The sequence below is a fragment of the Girardinichthys multiradiatus genome, chromosome 1, assembly GCF_021462225.1.
Source record: "Girardinichthys multiradiatus isolate DD_20200921_A chromosome 1, DD_fGirMul_XY1, whole genome shotgun sequence".
Taxonomy (NCBI): Eukaryota; Metazoa; Chordata; class Actinopteri; order Cyprinodontiformes; family Goodeidae; genus Girardinichthys; species Girardinichthys multiradiatus.
Genome location: NC_061794.1, coordinates 19,726,541 through 19,752,380, shown reverse-complemented (window position 1 = coordinate 19,752,380; position 25,840 = coordinate 19,726,541). Strand labels below are relative to the sequence as shown.

At 38.6% G+C, this 25,840-nt stretch overlaps 1 protein-coding gene across 7 annotated transcripts in view; it reads left to right on the top strand.

The window, feature by feature from the left end:
• Positions 1–79: 79 nt before the first annotated feature.
• Positions 80–25,840, top strand: part of kazna (kazrin, periplakin interacting protein a) — a 275,819-nt gene continuing 250,058 nt past the window's right edge. For 3 of the 7 annotated variants that reach the window (XM_047365273.1, XM_047365248.1, XM_047365354.1), the window contains exon 1: positions 11,022–11,477. In XM_047365273.1, the coding sequence (XP_047221229.1) occupies positions 11,402–11,477 (76 nt within the window). In that variant the 5' untranslated portion in view covers positions 11,022–11,401. Of the gene's footprint in view, positions 144–11,020; positions 11,478–25,840 lie in introns of those variants that run through there. The other 4 variants (XM_047365258.1, XM_047365290.1, XM_047365267.1 and 1 more) reach the window with 4 other exon arrangements.

Below are 25,840 nucleotides of genomic sequence, written 5' to 3'. Positions count from 1 at the left end.
ACACGCTCTTGTCTTTGTTCAAACCCACACGAGTACATTTTGCAATGTGGCCTTTGTTCTGACTGGCAGGTATAGTTTTAGATACACAGAACCTGTGAGAAAAGTGGTGAGGAAACCCAGATTTCTCATCTTTGCAGATAAAGGTATGTTTTCATTTAATTGACATGACTTTGCCTCCAGCAGCTAACGTCTTTTTAGAGCAATATGAATTCTGTGTCGTTTGCATGTTTCTGGGTCTCTCCTTTGCATTTTGTGGTGGATTTCTTAATGGCTGAATTTAGACTTTCCTCTGTCCAGCTTGCAACAGCAGAATATTTAGTTAGGTTTTATCTTTAGCTGGACAAATCTTTGACTAAAACCCTAGTTTCTAATTACTGCACTAGTTTGGAAAACCATGCACAATCCCTCACAAATTCCTGTCATTTCATACAACAAATTCATATCACTTCATACCAACTGAAAAACTGAAAAGTGTGTTGTGCAGTTGTATTCAGTCCTATTTACTCTAATAACCCTAAATAAAATCATGTGCAGCCAGTTGCCTTTAGAAGTCAGCTAATCCAGTAACTAAGTCCATCTGTATGTAATTTAATCTCAGTATAAATCCAGCTGCTAATAACATTAGTAAACAAGCTGTTACATAAGGACCAACAAACACAGCAAACAGGTCAGGGATAATGTTGTGGAGAAATTTAAGCCAGCATAAAAACAACATTCCATGTGCTGAACATCTCAAAGAGCACTGTTCAATCCATAACCTTTAGAAAGAGTATGGCACAGCTACAAACCTACCAAGACATGGGTGTCCAGCTAAACTGAGAGCCAGGGCAAGAAAAGCATTAATCAGAGCAGCAGCCACAGTAGCTCTAGTGGTGCTTCAGGGATCCACAGTTCAAGTGGGATAATCTGTTGACAGGACAAGCCAAAGATCTGGCCTTAATGGAAGAGTGGACGAGATGGAAAACTCCTTGGAATGGGGACACCTAACACCTCATATCATCCTGAACACACAATAGCCATGTGAAACATGGTGGTAGGAGCATCATGCTGCAAGGATATTTATGTTACAGGACAGGGGAGGCTGGGTAACTGTGATTTTTCTTTACCATGCTCTTCATTGTGCTGGTCCATCACAGAGAATTCAGCTAAAAAAAAATAAAAAATTCTGGTTGTAATGATAAATACTTTTGCAAGGTTTTGAAATGTATTGTATTATTCTGTGCATTCATCAGTGTTTTGAAAAATACCTTTCAGGTCAATTTAAAAAAGACTTCTGAGATATAAAAAACTTTCTTCTGACTTTTAAAGACAAAACATAACACAACAGTTTAAATGCAGTTTGTTTGCAGAGATTGCCAGATCTCCTTCAGCAAAAATAATCTATTCATGTATGTTTGGAACAGATCCAAATAGAGGCACCAGATTTAAAATAACTTTAAATAAATCTAGTATAAAAACTTAAAGCTCTACCACAGAACGTCTTTTAGGGACATAAGTAGAATGTAAGCATAACATAGCTTTAAAATGCCATCAGCTGACTTAATAGGAGAACACAGCGGAACCAACACAAGTGTTAAATTCACAATAACATTTAAAGAAAGTTGGTAGTTTGTGATAAACTTCAGTGCTCTCAGTGTGGTGTGCAACACTGACACCAGGTTTTAAGCCTATCTGACAATATTGCTTACGTCAGAAGCAATTCATTTTTGTTTTCATTAAGTTAATGGGATTAAAAAATGCTCACCAGAAACATGAGGTTAAACATGCTTAAACAATGTACCATAAGATTCTGTGACCAAGCGACAGAAGCATATTTTCTTTTTAAATTAATGCTCGTTTTGACATTGTTGTCCAGTCAAAAATAGCACTTTCACCGTAACAAATGGGTAATTTCCTCAAAGCAGAATGCTGTTCCTGTCTTTGTCCATCAGGGACAAGGTCTGCGTGTGCTGTCCTCTGTTTCCACACACTCAGGTAAATCATTAGCAGAGTAAAAGTCATTTCTGCCTAATTGTAATTGTTCAGCAACATGCAGCACGCTGAGAGCGTGGATTTAATTGGAAATTTGGCAGCAATGCAAATCATTTATTATTACAGACAAAAAGCTTCAGGGTCCAAACAACAAATCTTCTTTTTTCATGATTCAACAGTATTAAGGGAAAGACCTCAAAGTGTCAGAGGTGCTGACATATTACTTTAATTGCCCCATCCCTTTGTGTCATGGCTGTAGCTGTGATACAATGCAGATCCACTGGACTCAGCAGTAGCAAGTGTGCCAGGCTGCTTTAAATTACTGTGTGCTCTATCGAAAGGCTTGAGGATTTGTTCTCCCCTCTGGTGAAGCTCATACCTCGACTCTTAAGAAGCTCTTAGTGCTTTCACACCAAATGGGCTTAGACCTGTTATTGTATAGGTTTTTTTTTTCTGCCAATAAATCCAAATAGGTTGAGATGCCTGCTTTGTTCCTGAAGTGAGGAAAATTAGAGGCTGGTAAATGCTGAGTTGTATTGGATTTGTTGTGTCCCTTAAAGGGTGTTATGCTCACCAGGTGGCATTTTAGTGATGCAATTCAGAAGTCTTTGAGTAAAAGGGAGTTGCTGTCTTATTTCTGGCAGATGAATTTTATTCAGGAGCAGTGCCAGTGTACCTACAGTGACATCCAGAACCAGGAGGTAGAGGATCACCCCGAGCTCACAAGTTGAGCTGGAACTTCAAACTGCGATGCTGCATTTGCATGATTAAAAAAACAGCGTAGGCTTTCAGCCTGCGGCGATGTTAAACTCTCACGGGAAATTATGAAAGGATGTGAGGACACGAGATCAGAAATGATCTGCAATAAAACAGAAGCATCTATCCCCCAAGTCTGGTGAGAAACGTTTGATCTCCAACTTGTTAATTTCATCATGCTTAAACAATTTTAGGGCTGAAACAAAAACAGCAATGCAGTGAGAGGAAGTTGCTATGTTTTTCTCTTCTGCAAAGGTTGGTGATCTCTCTTTGTCAAATTAGTCCAAAAGCCAAAATGACTTGCAGGGTTTGAAAGATACACTTTATCTTCTGGATCTTTTGGATTGCATGTGTTACTATGTGAAATAGTGACATTATCAGAGTGTCACGCCATCAGCTCAGTCTGGGAGGCTTTTGATGACAACTAATCTGTTTCATTAAAGTGTTTTTCTCAATTTGCTAAACTGTGGTGAAAAAAAAAGTCATTTGTTTTAAAACCAGAGTCCCAGTGCTGCCACAAAGAACAACTCTTGAACTAAATTAATAAAGTTTAGGGAATGATGACCTGCAATAAATTATACTAATAGGTAAAAAATAATGAATCAAAAATCATCTGAAGGGGGAATTATTTAAGTATTAAGATCTAATTGAATACTTTCCATAAAGAAATGAAAGTTGCATATTATGTGAATTTTCATTTTGAGAATCACAATATGAACACTTCACTTGAAATTGAAACATTATTTTTGTTGATTATACATCACTAATAGTCTAAACTCGTGTATTACAATATAGTAGTAATTAATCAAATTTATATTCATATTAAACAAGACATAACTTTAACAAATATGAAATAAGCAGGTACTTGAAGCAATATTAAAGGCAATCAAGAACGAAAGGGTTTGCAAAAAATCTGAGGATTTTTACCTAACTGGTGGTCTATCTTTATCAAACGTTCAATTATGTCTCTGTCTCTGATATTTCTTCGCCAGCACTTCATGCCTCAGAGATCTTTTACCAATCTAAGGGAAAAGATTGAGGGAGAGAAAAAGTCAGAATGCCACGAATGATTGGCGACCTGTCCAGGGTGTACCCCGTGTCTCGCCCAGTGACCCCTGGAGATAGACACGAGCCCCCCTACAACCCAACGGGCATAAAGGATGGATAGACAGACAGACAGACAGACAGACAGACAGACAGACAGACAGACAGACAGACAGACAGACAGACAGACAGACAGACAGACAGACAGACAGACAGACAGACAGACAGACAGACAGACAGACAGACAGACAGACAGACAGACAGACAGACAGACAGACAGACAGACAGACAGACAGACAGACAGACAGACAGACAGACAGACAGACAGACAGACAGACAGACAGACAGACAGACAGACAGACAGACAGACAGACAGACAGACAGACAGACAGACAGACAGACAGACAGACAGACAGACAGACAGACAGACAGACAGACAGACAGAACAGACAGACAGACAGACAGACAGACAGACAGACAGACAGACAGACAGACAGACAGACAGACAGACAGACAGACAGACAGACAGACAGACAGACAGACAGACAGACAGACAGACAGACAGACAGACAGACAGACAGACAGACAGACAGACAGACAGACAGACAGATAGACAGATAGATAGATAGATAGATAGATAGATAGATAGATAGATAGACCACCAATCCACCACAATAAAACTGATGAGAGGGCTCCTTACTTTGGTCCAAAATCAGACTGTTGTCTCACCTCCTTGTGAACTTAAATTGGACTTTAGCATGTGCAGTTCCCACAGGCCTGTCTCCAGTGTTGTGCAAGTTCACTCTTAACAAGAACTTCTAAATTCAGTTCAGCTAGGTTAAAAAAGTCATTTATGTTCATAGTTGTTATAATGTTATTATTCACAAATTAGCATAGTGATTATGCCACTGCCTAGCATCCATTTTTTTTTTCTCCTGATGTGTTTGTTCACATACACTGTATTTTATAATTGCTAAATTTCCAAAACAGCTCCTCTCATTTACAAATATTAAAATGACAATGAAATTTTGTCTGGAACGGTTGTTGATTTAGAGTAGGTTTGTAATTGTGGTCACCTAACTCTCTTAGTGGCATCAAGTCAGCTCAGATTGGATTTGGCTCTTATCATGTAAATTAAAAACAACATCTATGTTCTTTTTATGGCTACACTACCAAGATGGTCTGAGAGAAAACTTAGTGCTAGAATGCAACATCTGCTTCTCTACTTGTCTGCACTGTATCTCCCACCCATGGGTGTTGATTTTTAGGGATGGAGTTTAGCCTTCAGTTCATATTCTTTTGTAAATAGTGAAGAAGAAGGTATAATCAAGTTTAAAGCTAGTGAATATGCAAACATAAGGATTATGATTATTGATTCATTAATATTTATCAAGAATTATAATTTAAAATCATAATAATAAAAAAAAACAAATTCTTAACCAAAATCATAACTTACGAATATAAATCAGAGATGTCCTCTGGTGTTGTGATTATGGGCTCAAAGCTCTTTAATAATTACAAATTATTAACCAAAACCACCAACTGTCACTGTTTATTCAACCACGTCACCGAAGGTGGAGGATCTTCGACCATGTTTTGACAGATAAATCACTCTTGCACAAAATAAACACAAACGCTTCTCTTAAATTATATATATGAAGATTTATTGAAGCCAAATAATCCTGATATACCATTATTCTGGTCCAAAAACCTTCACCTAACTAACAAGCTCTATTCTGCACAAAGGGAATAACAATGACTTTTAACAATAATGATAAAAGAAAAACATATATGCGCATTTAGTGTCTATGAAGATCAAACCAGTAGTTTTATGGACAAAATGTGTAATTTGGGTTAAATGGAAAAAGAAGTCCTCCTGGTGTTCTGTTGTCTCGATTGCAGCAATCAGCTGATAAAACGGTGGGGCCACGCCCCTTTAGCCGTACAGCTGATCGCCCCAAATCTGAACAAAGAGTCAGAAACTCTGAGGCCGGAACTCAGTGGAAAATCTCCAGCAATAAAACTGGAACAAAGAGTGGTCAGGCGAGGCCCAGACTGCAGTTGCTTTGTATTAAAAACTTTTAAAAGTCCAACTTCTAACTCCTGGATGATTTGGGATCAGCCGGACAAAACATGAACACGCACAATTCAGCAGCGCTTGCACAGCAAATCAAAACACAGCTCAGCATAAAACACTTCAATCAGTATTGCATGCAACCAGTTAATACCTGAGATTAACTACTGGTGATCCTAAATCACCTTAACTATGCCACATCCTGCCCAGACCTATGAATGCACCTATCTGGTTTAATATGAAAAGAAAGAAATTACTTTGACCTCTCCACTGGTTTAGGAGGAATCAGGTCTGAAGAAAAAGGAGGGAAGGGGATCACGCGTCCGTGATCAAATTAAAGGAAAAAAACGGTAATTTCTCATCCGTCCAGGAGGGGAAAAGATGAACCGTTAGTCGACTGCATTACACAAGGAGGGAAACTCATCTCCTTGGACATAGAACCTCTGTGAGTTTCCACCTGTGCCGGGTGTCGGCGTGGTCTTCGATCGGCAAATAAATCTCCTGATCTTCTTGTATCAGACAGATTTCCAGCTTTCAAGCTCTTCCGGGAATGGCCTTATGGAGCAAAGGCTCGCCTGCGAGCTTTTGTCTCTCCAGATGTGCGCCTCCGTTGCGCCGTCCTGTGAGACAGGCGGGAAATGGCAACAAAACTCTGCATCTCAGCTGGTTTATGCTCCCAGTGACGTCAGAGCTGCGACGTCTGTTGAGCTGCGTGTGTCAAAATGTGCGACCAAAATGAATGGCCCCAACACAAACATTATCAATATTTGGTCCTCACAAAGATAGCAAAACTACCTTGCGCCACAGCTAAACTTCACCTCTGCTACCTGGACACACACACACACACACACACACACACACACACACACACTCAGCAGTCAGCCAGCTCACCCTAAAGGAAAATAATGTTGGTCTTTTCTGCATTAAATATCTAAAGTTTGGCTCTAAAAAAACACTGTCTAAAATTTGTTATTTGCTGCTCTAACAGAGCGCAGATAAATGCATCAGGATGAGCTACACTCACTTCAAATGCATTATTTAAAAACCAGCATTGGTTATTTCAATGTTTTCAGAGGTGTGAGCTTCACTTCTGTTCATCCGAACGTGTTTAAGCACAACATTGTCTGTCTTGTATGCTACCAGTGGGGGATGTCTAGACAGATGACTATTTTCTGGCTGGAAATGTCACCTGCAGAGTGGCTTGTTGTCTCTGTGCTGCAACTGGCCTCTGAATGTCTACACAGGTTCCTCACTTAGACTTTGGAACCAAACTGTAAAAACAGTACAAATGGTAATCTTACTAGATTAGTTGGGTTTTGTCTCTACTGCAGGTGCATGAAAATAAAACACTGAAACTTGCTGGAATTGGAAGATCCAGCATAAAAACAAAAAGTACCTGCAGCAAAAAAAATCACAATTGTTTTTAACAAGTTGACTTGATAAATCCGATTGGGCTGGACATTTTTAATGTTGTGTTTTTCTAGTCTGCGTCAGACCCTTTTCTAAGTCAGCTGTCTAAGACAGCTTCCAAAGTAACCCCTTGTTATTTCATCAGGTGCTAATCAACACATCGCGGATTTTGAAAATGTATAGAATCTAGTATTTCCTAGTAGTTTCACAGCAGAGACAGTTCCAAAACACCAGATAACAATACCTTCCTGCTACTCCTTCGAGGTCTAGACCTGTGTTATTATATTTTGAGGAGAAAAACCCGAAGGATGTTGTTAGCTGCAAATTTATCCCTTTAGTACCAGGTATTGTCTTCTGTTTACCTTTGATGCACCAAATTAAGTATTTATTTGAATTTATTGTATGCATTCTTTTTGTATTGATTCACTTAAGCAGATGCACATACTTAGTTGATCAGTTTATTAAGTTAGGTACGAGACTCTTTCTCATCACATTCTCCGAGGTCACCTGGTCATGTGTTGCCATGGAAACACACCCATAAGTAGTGCTGGCAAAGAACTGGTGTGCTCAGTCAGCCTTAATGGGAAAAAAATCACATGGACTGGAGGGAGGGGGCGATGAGTTGAATTTGGGTTTAGTTTAGTTTGTTTGTTTATTTAGGAACTTAAGCTGTTTGAGTAAAATTAAAAACATGTAAAATAGATGTTTGTATATTTTTCAGAGATTTAATTTTGTTATGTGGCTGTTGTCTCCATATAGTTAATTAGCAGTTGTGTGGGTTGTAACAATTTAACAAGCCACGTGGTTTAAAACTGGGAGACTTTCTGCTGGTTGAAGAAAAGGAGTTCATGTTCTTCTGCCATCACAATGTGAAACTTTTTTTGGACATTTCCTGGCTGTTTGGACTGTGTCCTTATGATTTTTAGTGTATATTTTTGTCTCCCCAGCCATTCTGAAGATGTAATGTTTACTGTTATGGAGGAGAGCAAAAATAAAAGCAACATGTTTGTGCTAGGCTGGTTATTAGTTTACATACAAGGTCAATTCAGTACTGCAGTACCGCTTGCTGCTGCAGGAAGTGTGAAAGAAATGCACTTTAAAACTTGTGCAGTGTCCTTCAGCTGGGTTTGAATTCTGGCCTGGACCTCTCCATGTGAGGTTTATATGTTTTCTCCATGCATGTGTGGGTCTTCTCTGGGTACTCTGTTAAGGAACAAAAACATGACTGTTATGCTAATTGGCTGCTCTAAAATGCCATTAGATGTTAGTGTGTCTGCAGAGTTGTCTGTCCTGTTTCTCTCTCTGTTGCACTATAAAGAACTAGTACTCTGTCCTCAGTGTACCCTGCCTTCCTCCCAGTGGCTGCTGTAGATAGGCACCAGCCAGTCGGATATATGATTTTTGCCAATAGGAAACAAAAGAATGTTGCTTTAATATCAGTGATTGACAAACACTATAACAATAGAAGTTCTTCAACCAATAAACTATATTCTGTCAGTGTTTGTGGAACAGGGAAATCAGAGAAAATCGTCATTTCTCCAGTTAGTTGTTTTGTAGATTATCACTGCTGCAGTTGTCTGCATTCTTTCTTTAAAAAGTTATCTTTGTTTCCCTGTCTTCCACAGTACCTTTAGCTACTTAGCATGAAATGAAAACTTACATGTTTTTCACATTTCATACACTCCTAGCAGCTCTGGGTGGAAGCAGTATAACCAAGCTGATAAACCAGAGAGTAAAAACTAATACTGCCTTTTCTCCTCTGCAGTGCTGTTCATTTGGGAGGAGAATAGACGTGGTAACAAGAATATTAATAAAAGATGCAGATCCATTTTTAATGATCCTTTGGCCCCTTTACTTTGAAACAGATTGTTATGACCACGGTTGAGTTTTTTTTTACATCAGAATCTCTGTTTTTTATTGAGAGGTACTCACAAAAGCAGAATTTATTTTTGCCAGTGTTAGCAAGATACCATATTACACCTGCATGCAGCTGACAGTATGTGACTGAAACGCATTGTCTTTTCTATCTATTTCTGGAAGATAATCCTCAAGTAATGATGCATTGGAAGAAATTGAAAGAAAGGATAGATCGTAGCTCTGCTGATCTGAAACAAATTTAGTTTGCTGAGATTTAATTATCAGAAAACAATGCTGGGGTTGTCCTGTAATTCAAATCGAGAGTTTGCTAATGTTGTTTTTGGTGCATATCAAACCTCTGTTGTAGACTTTATGAATCTGTTTTTAGTGTTCTTAATCATGCCTGTTACATTTCTTCTGTTGTCTTGAAGGAGTTGGAATTGGATATAGAAGATGCTGCAAATAAGGATGTACCCCTTAACTGATTTCTTCTGTTTATACTTTGTCACATTTAAATGTTTCAGATCTTCCAACAAATTGTAATACCACACAACGGTAACTTGTGTAAATACAAAATACAGATTTCAAATGATGATTTGATTTATGAAGTTGAAAAAAGCTACCTAAACAATGCTGGCCTTGTATCAAAATGCAAACGTCCCTCTTGTTAAATCATGAATTATTTGTTATTGAACAGCTTTGGAACTTCACTAACCTGATTACTGCCAGACACTTTAAAACCAAAAAACATAACTTAAAAATAACTTGTCTGACAGCATGAAGTAGGCTAAAAGACCTCAAATGGTAACACATCATCTGAAATTTAGGAACAGCTGTGAAACAGTCATTGGCATCTTTTCATCTGGAAAGGGTTGCAGAGCCATTTCTTCGGCTTTGGGACTCCAGTAAACCATACTGAGGGCCATTATCTACAAATGGAGAAAACATGGAACAATGGTAGACCATCTCAGGAGTCCTATCAAAATTACTCCAAGAGCGCTTTGACAACTCATCCTGAAAGTAACAAAAGAACCAGAACAACATCTAAAGCTCTGCAAGTCTAGACTTGCTTCACTTTAAGTGTTCTTGGTTTAACAATAAGAAAGAAAGTTGGCAAAATGGCCTCAATGGGGGAGTTTCAAGGTCAGAATAACTGCTGACCAAAAAGACAAAAGAGGAGGTTTTTAGGAATGCATGTCCCGTTGAATGTGTTGTAAAACTAACACAGCATGTCAGAAACAGGACATCGTACAGACAGTCAAACATGGTGGTGGTAGTGTGTTGGTCTGCAACTGCTTGGACCAGAGTTGAAGGAAACATGAATTTTGCACTCAACCAGGAAATGTTGAAGGAGAATATCAAGCCATCAAATCACGACTTTACCCTACAGCGGACTTAGGTTATGTAGAACATCAATGTTCCTAAGCACTCCAACAAGCCAACCTCGAAATGGCTCAAAATAAATACATATATAGTATTTGAGGAGGATATTTATGCTCATAGCCCATGCAATGTGGATGAATTAAAACAATTCTGCAAAGAAGAGTGGGCCAAGATTCCTCCACATTGTTACTCAGTTATTAGGTTTAGGGGGAAATGAATTTTTCAAATAGGGCCATGTTGGTCAGGGTAACTTTTTTCCCTTGATAAATGAAGTCATCATTTGAAAACAGCTTTTTGCCATCTAACCGGTGGAATCTACAGTCGAAATCCATAAGGGGGCAAATACTTTTTACAGCCCAGTAGTTTTAGGAAAAGAGGAAAAAGGCACCAGAAGGATGTCATGTTGGTAGTGGTTGCACACACGTACAAACCCACTCACACACACACATTTGCATACATGTACGCACACACACAGTGATCAGTGCTCTCACGTTTATCAGAGGGGTAAGAGTCTGTCTTCTCACTGCAGCAGGCTTCTCTTTCTCATTGCTCTATCCCTCTCTTTTGCTTTGTTCATGCTGTGATCTCCTTCTGAAGCAACGCCACACTGGAGCTTTAATGAGCGGGCTGAGAGCAAGAGCTACACACAGATCTTCCATCAGCCAAAGAGAAGCGGGCAACTCAACGGCATAAGAGGCGACCAGACGAGCTGCTGATCTGCAGTCAGCTGAGAGGCAACTGAAGAAGGCAAATGACATTTCTGAGCAAGACGTAGGAAGAGGTTGTGAAGAGTCTTCGGAGACAAATCAGCTGAGAAAGAGAGAAATAAGAGAAGAATACTCCGGAGTGAAAGCTGACCTTCGGTGCACTCCATAGAAGAAGGACCTATTTCCCAGAATCTCAACAATGGAGGAAACGCTCACCTGCAGTCGAAGCCCTTTCTCTCAGGTGTTTGGGCGCCAGGGTCAGCTCATGCGAGCCAGTAAGTGTTGATTTTCAAAGAACATTTGCAAAACCAAGTTGTAATGTTATGCAATGGAGGTGTTTAGGGAGATAACAGTTAAGTCTGTCCCACTTTCTACCAGAAGAAACATATTTTCTTTTTCAGAAGCCTTTGATGGTTTAATCACTCAGTTCTCTAAGTGCTGTTTAATCTTGTCATCTGTGAAATCTTCATAAAGAAAGGAATTCCAGTTTAGCCATAGTTTCCTTGCATGCCCGTGTTTTATATTCGTGCTTTAGTTCCAGAGTAACACAGTGTGGCACGTCGGTGTGTTAACGCTGATGGGTTGCGAGAGAGATGTCAGGTGTGAACATGTGTGCGCTGGCGGATGGTGTGCTCACTTTCTCCTGACTGCGATCTTTTGATCTCAGCCTGGCTGCACATGCCACAGGTCTGATATAAAGGCAGTAAGAAAAATTACAGATGATATTAAATAGTTGGGTGCAATAATATACCTGTATGATCTAATACATCAAATGTATCATCAGTATTTTTAATGTTTGAATTTTGGTGAGCTGGTGAAGTGTCTGTTTTATTAGAAGGGGTTGATATTTTCATCCTTGCAATAAAGATGCAGAATGCAGGATGACTAAAAAATATATTACTGCAGATTAGATTTACTGTGTCTTGCAAAAGTATTCATACCCTTTGAATATTTTCACATTTTGTCAGATTACAACCACAAACTTCATATTTGGATTTAATGTGATAGAACAACACAAGCTAGCACATTTGTGTAGTGGAAGGGGTAGCTTTACAAATAGAAATCTGAGAAGTGTTGCATGAATTTGTATTCTTCCTCCCTTGATCAAAACCTTGTGGAACCCCCTTTTGGTGCAATTACAGCTGCAGATCTTTTGGGATATGGGTCTACCAGCTTTGCTCAGTCAGATTAGATGTGAGTGTCATTTAAGAGCAATTTTCCATTATTGCCACATATTCTTTTTTATTTGAATATAGGTCTGTACTTTGACTGGGTCTAAAACATAGATTTGCTTGCACCCAAATCATTCCATTCTAGCCCTGTTTTTATGTTAAGGGCTGTTGTTCTGCTGGAAGGTGAACCTCCAACCCAGTATGAAGTCTTTTGCAGCCTCTCACAGGTTTTCTTCCAGTGTTTCCAGCTATATGCACTGTCCCATCAACTGTAATTAATGCTCTCAGAACGTCTTTCTTTATTCTGAGAATAAATCACACATAGGTAGACTCAATTTAGGTACTTCTGAGGGGAATTAGATTGAATTGTATATTGTGGTGTCAGACTAAAGGGGGCTGAATATACATGCATTTTTAGATTGTTTTTGTAAAAACTTAAAAACCATGTATAATATTCACTCTACTTTACACATGTGTGCTACTTTATGTGGTCTATCACATAAAATATAAAATACATTAACGTTTGTATTCTAATGTGTAAAACCTTCAGTTAGCATGAATACTTTTGAAAAGCACTGTCCATACTGTAATGTTTTACTTAGTATGTTCTGCTTTTTGAGATCTATGCTCAGTTCTTTATACTCTGCTCCTGTCAGGGAATATATACATTCCAGTGGTGTCACTGTGTGCTTTTTAAGACTTTATGCAAGCAATTTTTTAGTTTAAAAAAGGTGTCAGGGTGGTACCTTACTAAAGTAAAAAATGCCCTTGGCCATGGCTGATCTAATGTCAAGCAGAGTCATGGTTTCCAGAGGTTTGCTACAGATTCAGGTAATTACATGCTCATGTCTGCTCAGCGAGTTCATCCACTGCGGTGCAGAAATGTTTTTCCTTTTCTTAGCTCTACTAAAGTACATTTATGGACCCTTTATTAGACTGTGTCAAAAATGAGCTAAATCCACTTTACTCACTCATCAATATTCAATGGCCTTCTTCCTGGTAGATGTTTAAGTTTAAGGAAAACAGAGGCCTGGATTTGGCATTTCACACCCCCCGAAATAGAAAAAAACTTGCACAGCAGGTATTTATTGCATTGTTTTGCGTTATTGATTTTGTTTTGGTTGTATGATTGCTTAATATAGAGTGAAAAATTATTATAGGACACAAATCTAGCTTTCTTTTGCATCAAATACAAAAGGCCATGTACACATTAATGCATTTATTTTACATAACCCTATGGAGTTTACATGTGCTCATTATGTTGCTTTCCAAAAATTATACCCAAAGTTAGTGGAGACATTCATGCTGTGTAGCATCTTCCCTGTCAGTCTAAAGTGTGGAGGATTTAAACCCAAATGCCACTCTCTAGTCGTGAAACCGGCATTACCATTGTATGTGTTGTGATGAATTACAGTCGCTCCTGCGCTTCCCCAACTTATCTATGCTCTTTGAAGCTTCTGCTGCATGGCTGCGATTTTGGATATCTGAGACAGGCAGGGGAGGGGGGTAAGAAGAAGAGAAAAAAAAGGGAGAGCGGTGAGAAGAGGGACAAGAAAGAGAGCAGGCTGCAAACTGTGTGAATAGGAGATGGGTGTTTTATTCTATTTTTAGCAGCTTTATATGGTGTTACACAGTTGTTTAGAGACTAATCCACAACAGTGCTGATCCACAATATTAGAAGTGAGAAGAGTAATTATTAGAGGGATTTTTTAAAATAGCTTTGGCTGTCACCCATGATTGAATCAGAAGTCCTTCAGCCATATGCAAAGTCCTGCTTGAGCCGTGGGGAGAAAATTCATTCAACGAGTGGTACACATGCCCAAAGACCTGAATATTAATGTCCTTGTGGTGGTCTCCTGGCTGAATAAAAACTGACAGAATTTCTTCTTTTTCATAAACCGAATTCACGTGGCAGAGCCAGGTGCGTAATCCAGATTCAGTTCTCTATCTCCCCACTTGTGGTGTGATGTGTTATCAGAAATCCCTCAGCAGCTTCTGATTAATAGAGGAGCACTTTACTGGCTTGAAAGTAGTTAAAATGCTCAATTAAAGTCAATTTTGCAAGATTGCCTGTCTATCTTTGTAAAGTCAGTTTAATAATGGAAGAAATAAATTTTCTAACAGCCACTAGTTGGTGTAAATTTATCATAATGTTATAGAAATAACAGAGTCCTCAAAGAAAATTGTCAGCATGTCATCTTAAAAGCCAAATTAAGAGACACCTTGTTTCTGTAAGTAAAAAGAATCTCTTTTCTCACCAGGGTCCAACATTTTCAACCCACCTTCCAGCTTTCTGTTTTTTCATGTCTCACATAATCTCTTGGCCCAAATTTCCCACATCAACCTTCTTATAGCTTGAAAATAAAAAGCATGTAATAGGATTAATGTCAGACACTAATTAGCTTTCCCCTGCACTGCATTTTCTTATTTGTATCTTTTTATTTTTGTATTTTGAAACTGGTGGAAACCATTAAATAAATTGCTTTTAATAATTCTTTTCTTCTATATTCTAAATTAACTCTCTTGTATTGCTTCGGCTCACAGTATCTTTTATAAATACCTGTTTAACACTACATAGAGCACAGGAGCAGATAAGCAGGCAATATGAAATATGTCTGATTTATTGGTGAACATTTCAGCTGGACAAGTTTTGGCTCCAGGAAAATGACTATTACTTTTCTCTTATGAGATTTAAAAAGTTTATATCCTTGTTAAAATGTCTGGTTTTTGCAATGTTAAAAAGATGGAGTGATAAACAATTTGAAAACTTTAAAATGACACTCATTCCATACAATTCAACGTGAAGAACAAACAACTCTGTAAAGAGAAGACCTTCAAAAAATGCAGTAATAACTTGGTTGGATAGATGTGAGCCCCCTAAACAAACACTTTGCTGAAGCACCTTCTCAAGCATCTTCAGCATTCAGCCTTCTCTAAAACACACCTGACATCAATGATATATAATCTGCTTAACGTAAAAACATGTTTGTGTCAAAGTCATTTTTTTCTATTACCCAATACTCATTGCATTGTATAACTAAAATCTTAGTTTGGTGAGAGGTTGCAAATGAGCAAAATGATCTTAGCTTATCAATCAGAAGAAGGCTCCAATAAACTCAGCAGAATTATATATATCATAATACAGAGGAGACGGTCATCCATTATTGGAAGAAATATACAGCATCCAGTCTTTTTTGTCTTAAATTGCTCACAGGACAAAAACAAAACTGGTCAGTGGAGCTGCCAAGAGACTGAAAACAAAACTGACAAAGCTGCAGATATGTCTGATTCATGTTGGTTGTGTTCGATATGTGACAACAGCCTCCCTTATTCTCCATATTTGGACAAAAAAAATCAAGATTGCAAGATGAAAGTCCTTGATTCCAAAGAGAACAGAGGCCTGGCTAAAATCCCCCAATACCTTGTGGGAGAATGTCTTAAGGTCTGATAAAACCCAGAAAGAACTTCTGGGCCGAACTACATGCTTGAACAAAAACAGTGCAGCAAATCACTAGAAGCATGCCTACAGTGAGACATTGTGGTGGCAGTGTCATGCTCTGGGGTTAATTGTTACAACTTGAAATTTGCTCTTTGTTCAGTTGGATGAAATTATAAATGCCATTAAATTTTAGCCCACAATTTTTACAAGCCATAAAGCTGAAGGTCCTGTGTTTCATCATGACATGAGACCCAAAGCATAGGTTCAAATCAACAACACAATGACTTCACACAAAAAAAAATTGCAGAGATAAATCTGATCTGATCTCACCTGAAGACATCTGTTTGATGATTTGTGTTTTTCTTCAGGTGCTGTACAGAAACACCTGTTACAGACAACACATAAAGATTAGAAGGAACAAATAAATGTTCTGTTTAGAAGATAAAGAGGGACTCCCATAAATGCCCTCTCAATACCTCAGCAAGCCACTGGTGAATCCGCGCTCTGGAGGGGTGAGCATGATTTGAAGTTTTAATGTGTGACCACTGCAGGTGTTGGACATAATTTGGTCTTCTTTGAAGTGATTAATTCCTCTCCTTCTGCCACCTATGTTATGGTTCCAGCAAACTCATTCAGATTGCTCCCACCTCCTTACCCGGTAGGCTTTCCTGCAGTTAGAGATTAGCTTCATGCTGCCGGTATAGCTAATCATGTAGAAGTCACGTTGCAGGAACTATGCCTCTGTAGTTGGAGAGCTTGCTCAAGCCAGTTTCTGTTATCACTTTTAATGTATATGACTCACATTATTTAGTATTTTTGAGGGGGAAATGTTTAATTCTGTTAGTTGATTTACCTGCTTTGGTGTGAAAGGATTACCTATGATTTAGTGACTGCAAGATCTTTGCAAAAATACCTTCTCTCACACATCTTGCGTTAATTTTGTGCATTAAACAAACTTTTTGCACACCATTTAAACAAATTAGGCTTTTTTCAGAAAAGATAACACTTAAATGCTTCACACTACTAACATATTAATTGACTCAGAGTTTATAATTATTTGTGATTGACTTTTTTTGACTGAAGACAATTTTGGGGACTATTTTCACGGTTATGAGGCTTTACACTAAGTAAAACATTGTAATTTGTAATACATATAGAATTTAGGAGTCATGAAATATATAAAACTTCTGCAGGCAACGGGCTGCTTTTGCAGCATGTTTTGTTGATAAGTACTTTTAAGCAGAATTTTTTGCTCAAGTGTCTTTGTATGTAGTTCAGCTTAATCCTAAATAGTTTAATTTATCACAAATTTACAATAATACATTTTTACTCTAGTCTTTGAGTAGTATTTCAGAAAATACAAAATAAATATACACTTTTTTTGTAGTTAGCAGATCTCTAATGAAGCCAACCTTATTGAGAGGTCAGACAAGGATGAATAATGATCATCCATCTGCACCAGTTGGCTGAGTTATCTTCACATGGAGTAAAAAATAAGAAAACAAAAAAACATCGCTCTTGCATCAGAACTTTATTCCAGTCAAAATCAGATGAATTAGAGAGCTTCCCATTGTGACAAACCAGTCTTGCTGAAAAACCATGAAGTCTTGCAAATATGGAAATTTAAATCAGGATATATGTATGTGTGTGTGAGGGGACCTATTTTTCCTGTCCCTTGACAGTAGAAAAAAAATAAATCAGTCACTGCAGTGATTTGAGTTTAAGCAGCAAGCTGTAGCACACCTGGCATGTTCTGAAGAATTCACCCTCTCCCTTTATGTCTTGGAATTGGACAACTCTAGCTTCTATTAACCTTCAGATGAATGAGCAAGCTGTGAGAGATCCTGACTGAGAAGTCAGCAGGCAGCTCGTTCTCCTCATCTTTTTTCTATCTTCCACTAAGCTGCATTTCTAATATAAGGTTTGGGTTTTTGTGCAGGCTGTCACACATTCTGAATACAAATCACACATGTTTAAAACTGTTATGGAGATTTCTGTCTCAATGCTTCCTCTCAAGAGAGAGCATTGACTGGAGCCTCGGATCAGTGAGGCAGGAAAAAAGCTTACAGATTTTATCTACAGGACAGCAGAGGCCATAAAGGAGATGTTTGACGTGGTGGAGAAGTGATGTTAAAAGTGTAGAAATTGCTTTGCTTTGATTAAACCTTAACATACCTTGATATACTGATACCACATTTCATGCTCAGATGATGACAGATGATTTCATGCAATCATCTGTACTTTTCTCAACATGCAACTCTCTCCACAACCATCAAGTATCATGTTTGAAAATGTATTTAACAGCAAAACAATTGGCTGTTTTCAGTCTACATCCATAGAGACAGAAGCTGTGCATTAAATTTATACATTACTTAAACTACAGGCCAAATATTATGGAACCAGGATCACATTTGTGCAATAAATTTTGTTTCAGTGGTATAGCTTACAATAATGAAAACAAACACCAATATGTATATAAGGAAAAGCAAAGCAATAGCACATTTCAGCAACAAGACAATTAAAAGAGCTTTACATGATGAAAAAAGTACATTGCAGTGGCATGATAAAGGAAACTAAAGAAAAGTAAAGAAAAGTTACACTACAGACTGAAATTAATGAAAGCACTCGATTCATTTAGGCATATTTTCAGAATCAGAAAAGCTTTAGTGCCAAGTACGTTTTTGGACATACAAATAATTTGTTTTGGCGTAGTCGGTGCAATACAGTACAAATTAAACAGTATAAACATAAAGTATATAAACAGTATTAACATAAAGTGAAACATTTCTCCCTAGGGAGGAGGCAACGCCTTAGAATTGTTCTGACCCATTTTGCGTCTTGATAATTGGGGAACATTTCTTTTGAAACTGGTCACCGACCAGAACTCCCTTTTACTGCAATTATCAGAGATTTGTGTTTTTTCTTGCCTCAATAAAGAAAATATTGTGAACAGAAACATGAAGTTGCTTAAAAATGTTTGCCTTGTAGTGTACATTACGATATAAATACATATCTAAAAAATTATTCAAATGTTCTTATCAGAAAAAAAGTGAACGATAAGAGAAATAGTGCCTTATTATCGGAGATGCAAAGATTTGATTTGTGAAGCTAGTTTTGTTTCCGGTTTTTGAAAATCTTCCCCTCTACCGATGATCCACTTGGCCCTGTCTTTCAGTGTTTAACCCTTTCTCTCTCCTAGACATAGCTACTGACTGAGCTTCTACTGTGACAAACTCTATGTGCTCTCTTTCAGACTCTAACCTTGAAAACTGGCTCAGATTTTATCTGTTCTTTCTTTCTAGGTGAAACCACTAAAGGAGCTACATCCATTAACATTTACTTTTCCTTCCCATAGAAAGTACTCCTGGATCAGTGCTTCTTTCTTCTCTTTGTGTCTCTGCTCTATTCTCTCAAACCCCCAGTCGGTCGTGGCAGATGGCCGCTCACACTGAGCCTGGTTCTGCTGGAGGTTTCTTCCTGTTAAAAGGGAGTTTTTCCTCTCCGCTGTCGCTACATGCATGCTCAGTATGAGGGATTGCTGCAAAGTCAACGCCAGTGACTGTCCACTGTCTCTACATGCTCATCTGGGAGGAGTGAATGCTGCAAGTCACTGACTGAATGCAATCTGCTGGGTTTCCTTAGACAGAAAAACATTTTATCCAATTTGAATAAATAACTAACTCTGACTGCACTGTTCAATTGTTAGGATTAATTGGAATGTATGTACCTGACCTTGTGTTGTGAATTGGCGCTATATAAATAAACTGAATTAAATTGAATTGAACTGAATTGAATTGATACCCATTTTGACTGATTTAGATTATTTCCTTGAAAAACAAATATATAACAAGATTTAAGAACAACATAAATAAAAATTGTAGCCTTGGTGCCATGATAGGTCATTACTAATTTGAAACAAAGGCAAAATGACTAGTGTTGACATTTTAAGCTGTCTTTAGCATCTCATATTAGCTATTAGCATGGCTACTAGTCGGACTATAGCAGCCATCTCCGTGTGTGTTTGCAGGAGAATGTAGAAGGCTGTCAATTTCAATATTTTTAAATCCAGCATTTCCAATAACAGAAAACGGTCGAAAGCTCAAAAGGATTAAACAGAACTTGCCTGTACACCTTTAAGTCTTCCTGTTATCAGCTGAAAGTCTGGCTCTCTCGCATTCTCTAGCAGCCTGAATTAATAAATGGCATCTCTGTGCTTCAGACATCTTTTTTAAACACCTCATTGGTATTGAAAACAGCCAACTATAATTATTCTTCCCCCACTAACAATTTCCACACTGAAAAGAGTTAGCAATCTTGGTAATAGTCTTGATTTTTGAGTTTCTTATTAGCTGGTCACCAGTCAGGCCCGATCCAGCTGAACATCTCACTGATTCTCTACCATCACCCTTTTTAATATCCGTGTGTCAAGAAATGTGTTGCTTCATCCAGATAATTGAAGATTTAATTTTTAGAATGTACAACTTTAATGTATTTTTTGGGAGTTTACCTGATAGATCAACACAAAGTAGTGCATAATTTTGTAGTGTGATCAAATTTCAAAATCTTTTACAAATAAAAAAATGGAAAAGTATGATATGCCCTCTTTACTCTGATACCCCTTAAAAAAATTATGTGCAATCAACTGCCTTCACAGCGCTTGAGTGCCTTGTTGCTGAAAAGCGCTATATAAATAAATTGTACTTGACTTGACTTGACAAGTCACTGGAGTAATCAATAAAGTCCATCTGTATGTAATTTAATCTCAGTATAAATCCAGCCATTCCTTGAAGCCTCAGGTTTGTTAGAGAGCATTAGTGAACAAACAGCACCCTGAAGACCAAGGAGAAAAGCAGACAGGCCAGAAATAAAGTTGTGGAGAAATTTAAAGCATGAAGGGGTCATTGGGCGAGAGGCAGGTACACCCTGGACAGGCTGCCAGTCCTTCACAGAGCAACACAGAACTACACAGGACAAACTACGTTTCACAGACACACAATCTCTTCTGAGGTCAATTTTGATAAAACCAATTAATCTAATATGGTGTTTTTGGACAGTGGGAGGAAGAGGAGTACCTGGAGAGATCTTACACATGCACGATCTCCCAGATCGTGCAAACTCCATTCAGGAAGGCCCCACCTTGGATTCAAACCTAGGACCTTCTTCGTGCAAGGCAAAAGTTCTAACAACTGCATCACTGTAACAGCCCTCAAGTTTAAATGAGGTTTATAAAAAGACATCTCAAGCATCTCAATATTACTAATCACACCAAAGTTTTCAGATGAAAAAAAAACATAACTAATTTCTTTTTTATCAGTTATGCACCCCATTGTGTTGGTCCATAAAATGCCAATTAAATACATTAATGTTTATGAAAAAAGGTTTGAGAAATATGAATTCTAATTCTTACCTAGTTCACAGAATAATAAAATAACAGAAAAGTAAAGGGCTGAATGTGAATACAATAGACTGAAAAGACATGGAAACTGAACAAACACAAAACAGCAAGCTGGAAATGTCTTACAACAAGAATGATGTAATGATAGCAAGAAGTGACATTAAAGAGAGCAAGAAGGATTAAACTTGTTACAGACTCACTGCAATTTTAATACTTGCTGTAGCTGGAAACTGAGAACAGAAAAAACTGATTTCCTCTAACTTTTTAAATAACAGCAGGAAACACAAATTTCCCTGGCCTTGATATTATGAATCAACTATGCATATAGATGGCCCGAGATTCATGGTAAGACCACCGTTATAGCATTTGCTGAACCATACATTTGGTTGGGTACTTAAAGGGCTAGGGACGTTTTGCAGATCTGTATGGAAAATAAAACTGATAAACAGCATTGTGTAAGATTTATTAGTATGAATGCAGCTTTGAAGTGACTGAAAGCTGATTCAATGTATAGATTTAATCTTATTTAGCTTTGGATTTTGAAAAACGTCCAATAGTATAAAATGCGGTGGCTTTCATTTTCTTGATTAAAGAGGTCAATCAGTGCATGTGAATATTTAAAGTACAGGCTTTAATTTAAATATGTTGGGTGAATTTCTTGCTCACTAGTCCACGTTTCTGCTGAGGGTCCCTCCATTAAAATGCAATGCAGCATAGTGGCTTGATTTCTGTTGACGTCAGCGGCCGACTCGTGTACAAAACAACTTGTCGGCTCTCAGTGGTTCTCTTGGTCTCTTCTGATTATTCTGTCAGCCTGTGGTGCACAGCAGCGGACGACAAACCGCCTGGACTAGATGTTAACAGGCAGGGAATCACATCCTCTGAGACTGTTTTTCCTCAAATCACCCTGCGCTTTAGTCATTGCCAGTATGTCTGGAAATTTTAACAAGTCAAAATTGAACAGCTGATGTACCTGTTAAACAGAATGGCATATGTTTATACAATGTCCAATGTTATTGTCTTAAAGTAAAGGGTGCAACGGCATGTTTTATATTAGTTTTGCATTCAAGAAAAACGTAGGACCTTCAACCTGTCTGATTAGTAATTCAGAGTCAAGCATCAAGCATCGCCACCTGCCTTAATGGTGTTTCATAATTTTTGGTACTGAAATTGCAAGAGTTTCCTGTTTTAGCTGCATCTATCTTCAGTAGCAGGTGGATGATGCGTCAGCAGTGGCTCAATTCTTCTGCCAATCATGTCAGTCCTAGTCCTTCACTTTCCTTTCAAATCCTCACTTCAGGCATTTTTGCTCTCCAATCCAGATGATCCATCTCTGCCAAGCTTCCCTCTATGAGACAAGTGATGGCTGATGAGTGATAAAGGCTTAGTTTTTAAATCCACACATATTCAGGATTACAGGGCAAGTGTGAAGTGTTTGAAGTAAAGCAAACAGTGATATCTGAAACATTAAGTGGGGAGCTTTGAACTTCACCTGTGGAATTAATTACCTGAAAATATTTCCTTTAAGGGAAAAATGTCAGATGATGTTACTTCTGTCAACTTTTCAGTTCTTTTCTTCTTTGCATGTATTAGTTATTTATTTCAGATATTCTTTTTTACTATTAAATGAAAATAGACACAAATATGTTTTTTTTATAAATATGTATCAATCACTGCCATATATAATTTTCACAGTAGCACCAGAACATGTTTACAATATTTGCCACAAATTATGTGTATTGACAAAATTTAAAATTGTTAAGAACTTTATAATAAAGAAATGATGGAACAATGTAAATAGTTAAATCAAACAGATTTTAGAAGGATTTTATAAAAATTCCACAACAACACTTACTTTAAATGATTGCTTCAGTCTCAAACTTGAATAAATCCCCTGAATGAAATTCTTCAAAAGAGATGCCTTTTGAAAATTCAGTGTGGTAGTAGACAGAGCTGAGGCAGCCATTAACAGGTTTCATTAGTTGCATCTCGTGTACTTGAGATATAACATCTAAAATACTCTGCATGTTCCTAGAGATACAGCTGGAAGCAATGGTTTGCAAGCTTAAAGTTAAAGAAGGTGGGGTTGGGGCGTGGGTAAGGGGGTTCATTCAAGCATCAGGAAATCCTAGGAGAAAATGACATGAGGAAGCAGTAGCTTGGGCATCTTTGGATGTTCAAACAGAACAATGATCTCAAGCATATTTCAGTCCACTAAGGTATGGTTTCAGAAGGAATCCTGAAACATACTTTATTGGTCATTATAGTTACCTGAGCTGAATGTCACCGAAAATCTCTTGTGAGTTTTGAAAAAAGTTGCAGTACACAAGCATAATGAAATGTAGGCCTTTGCCAATGAGAATTGGACTATCAGGAATTATCAGGAATACAGTCAGAAGCGAGTGTTTTGCCAAGAATCACGTTTGCTGCAGGTCATAACATTAAAAGTGTGCTCTACTAAGCACTAAAGATGCATGGCATGAAGGAACTGAACAATTTCATCCACCAAATTGACATTTAAAGTGGCCTTTTGTGAATAACTTGAAGAAACCTCTTGTGAAATTACTTATTTTGAGCTTTTCTGATGGTCGATTCAATGAGGGAGAGAGGTACGTGAATATGGCTGACAGGAGGAGAGGTAAAATTATGAAATGAAGTAGGATTCTTCTTACTGTTAAGTAGAGATGGTGTTTTCAGGAGGGTGGAACGATTCAGGTTCTCTTTGTTTTTTGTCCGGGTGGCGATATGCACAGTTGGAGGGTGGACAGGCAGGAGGATACCAGGCTGGTTCACAGGAGAAGTGGTAAGAACGTTTCTTAGCATACAGGTTCCAGGAAGCTGAAGGAGACTTTCAGTTGAGTAAGCACAGTGAAGTACTTCCAATCCAAACAAGAACTCGGACATGGACCCTAGGCCGGGGAAATTCAGGTCAGGGTAAATCCACTCTGGGAGAGAGGAGCACACAAACTCAGGTAAGAGACACGGTCAGAGAAAACAAGAGAAACAGAGCCAGTCTGCAGGTCTGATTACCACTCAGGTAAGTTAACAGTCTGACGCCTCCTTCAGGGTTCCTGCTGCTTAAGAGCTCTTCCTTGATATAACACAGAGGTGAGATAGTAGTTTGAGATGGACAGAGGAGGGACTGATGATGGAACAATCTACGGCAACGAAACAGATGTGCACGAACTGAAGGCAGGATGGGCTCTGAGAAGGACGAAGGGAGGAATGAAGGTTGATAGCAAAGGGAAGATTCAAAGGGAGACATACCAGATGCTGCAGAAACATGAGAATTATATGCATACTCTGCCCAGAAAAAGATAATGACCCCAGGAAGTGAGATGTTGGTGCAGAGACACTGAAGTGTGTTTTCCATCTCCTGATTGAGATGTTTGCACTGATCATTTGATCATTTGACAAGGGTGGATTGGTAATGGAGAGAGGTTTTGTAGGAGACCAGTTGGGGGTTTGTGGGAGTTTTTATTGCAAGCACAAATGAAACAGGCTGCCACAAACTCACCACATCCTTGTTGAGGGTAGGCCACCAGAAACAGCAATGGATGAAGGCAATGCTGTGACTGAGACCCGAGATGACTTGAGAGGTTGGAAGAGTTTGCCCAATGGATTACCTGCAACCTGATGTTGGATGGTATGTAGAGATGGCCTGGGGGTCCCCCTCCTGGGTCCAGTTCTTGTTGTTGGGCTCTGCGAATTAGATCCTCCAGGTCCCAGGAGAGGGCCCCAATGAAGTGATAGTTAAGCTGAATCAGGAGAAAAACAGCGAGAAGCGGCACTGATGGGAGTTGAGGCGCATAGCTGACTGGAGATAGTAGAGGTTCTTGTGATCAGTCCAGATTTTGCTGTGTAAGGTAGTGCCCTCCAGCCAGTGTGACCACTCTTCCAGGGCCAATTTGATGGCGAGAAGTTTCTGATCCCCAATGTCAGAGTTCCTTTCTGGGGGTAAGAAACATTTAGAATAATATGCACAAGGGTGGAGCTTACCATAATACTAAGACTTCTGGGACAGCTTCCTGGTGGTTAGAGTAGGCCACTCGATTACGACGCAAATCTTGTTGGGATCTGCCTTCACCTGTCCACCCTCGTAAATGAAGCCAAGAAAGGTTATGGAGTTTAGGTGAAAATCACATTTCTCAGCTTTGACATAGAGTCGGTTTTCCAAGAGGCATTGAGGGACCATTCTGACGTGTCTTTTATGCGTTATAAGGTCCTGAGAAAAGATTAGAATGTTGTCCAGGTAAACAAAAACAAAAGCGTTTATAAAGTCCCTAAGCATGTCGTTCACTAGAGCTTGAAGAATGGCAGGGGCGTTGGTGAGACCAAAGGGCATGACAAGGTACTCATAGTGACCAATAGGTGATTTAAATAACGTCTTCCATTCCTCTTGAATACGGACCAGATGGTGTGCACTGCGGAGATCTAGCTTGGTGAATATGGTGGCGCCATAAACTGATACAAAGGTGGAGGCTAACAAGGGAAGGGAAGGGAACTGGTTCACAGGAGAAGTGGTAAGTACATTTCTTACCACAAAGGTTCCAGGAAGCTGAAGGAGGCTCTCGGTTGAGTAAGCACAGTGAAGTACTTCAAACCCAAACAAGAACTCGGACATGGACCCTA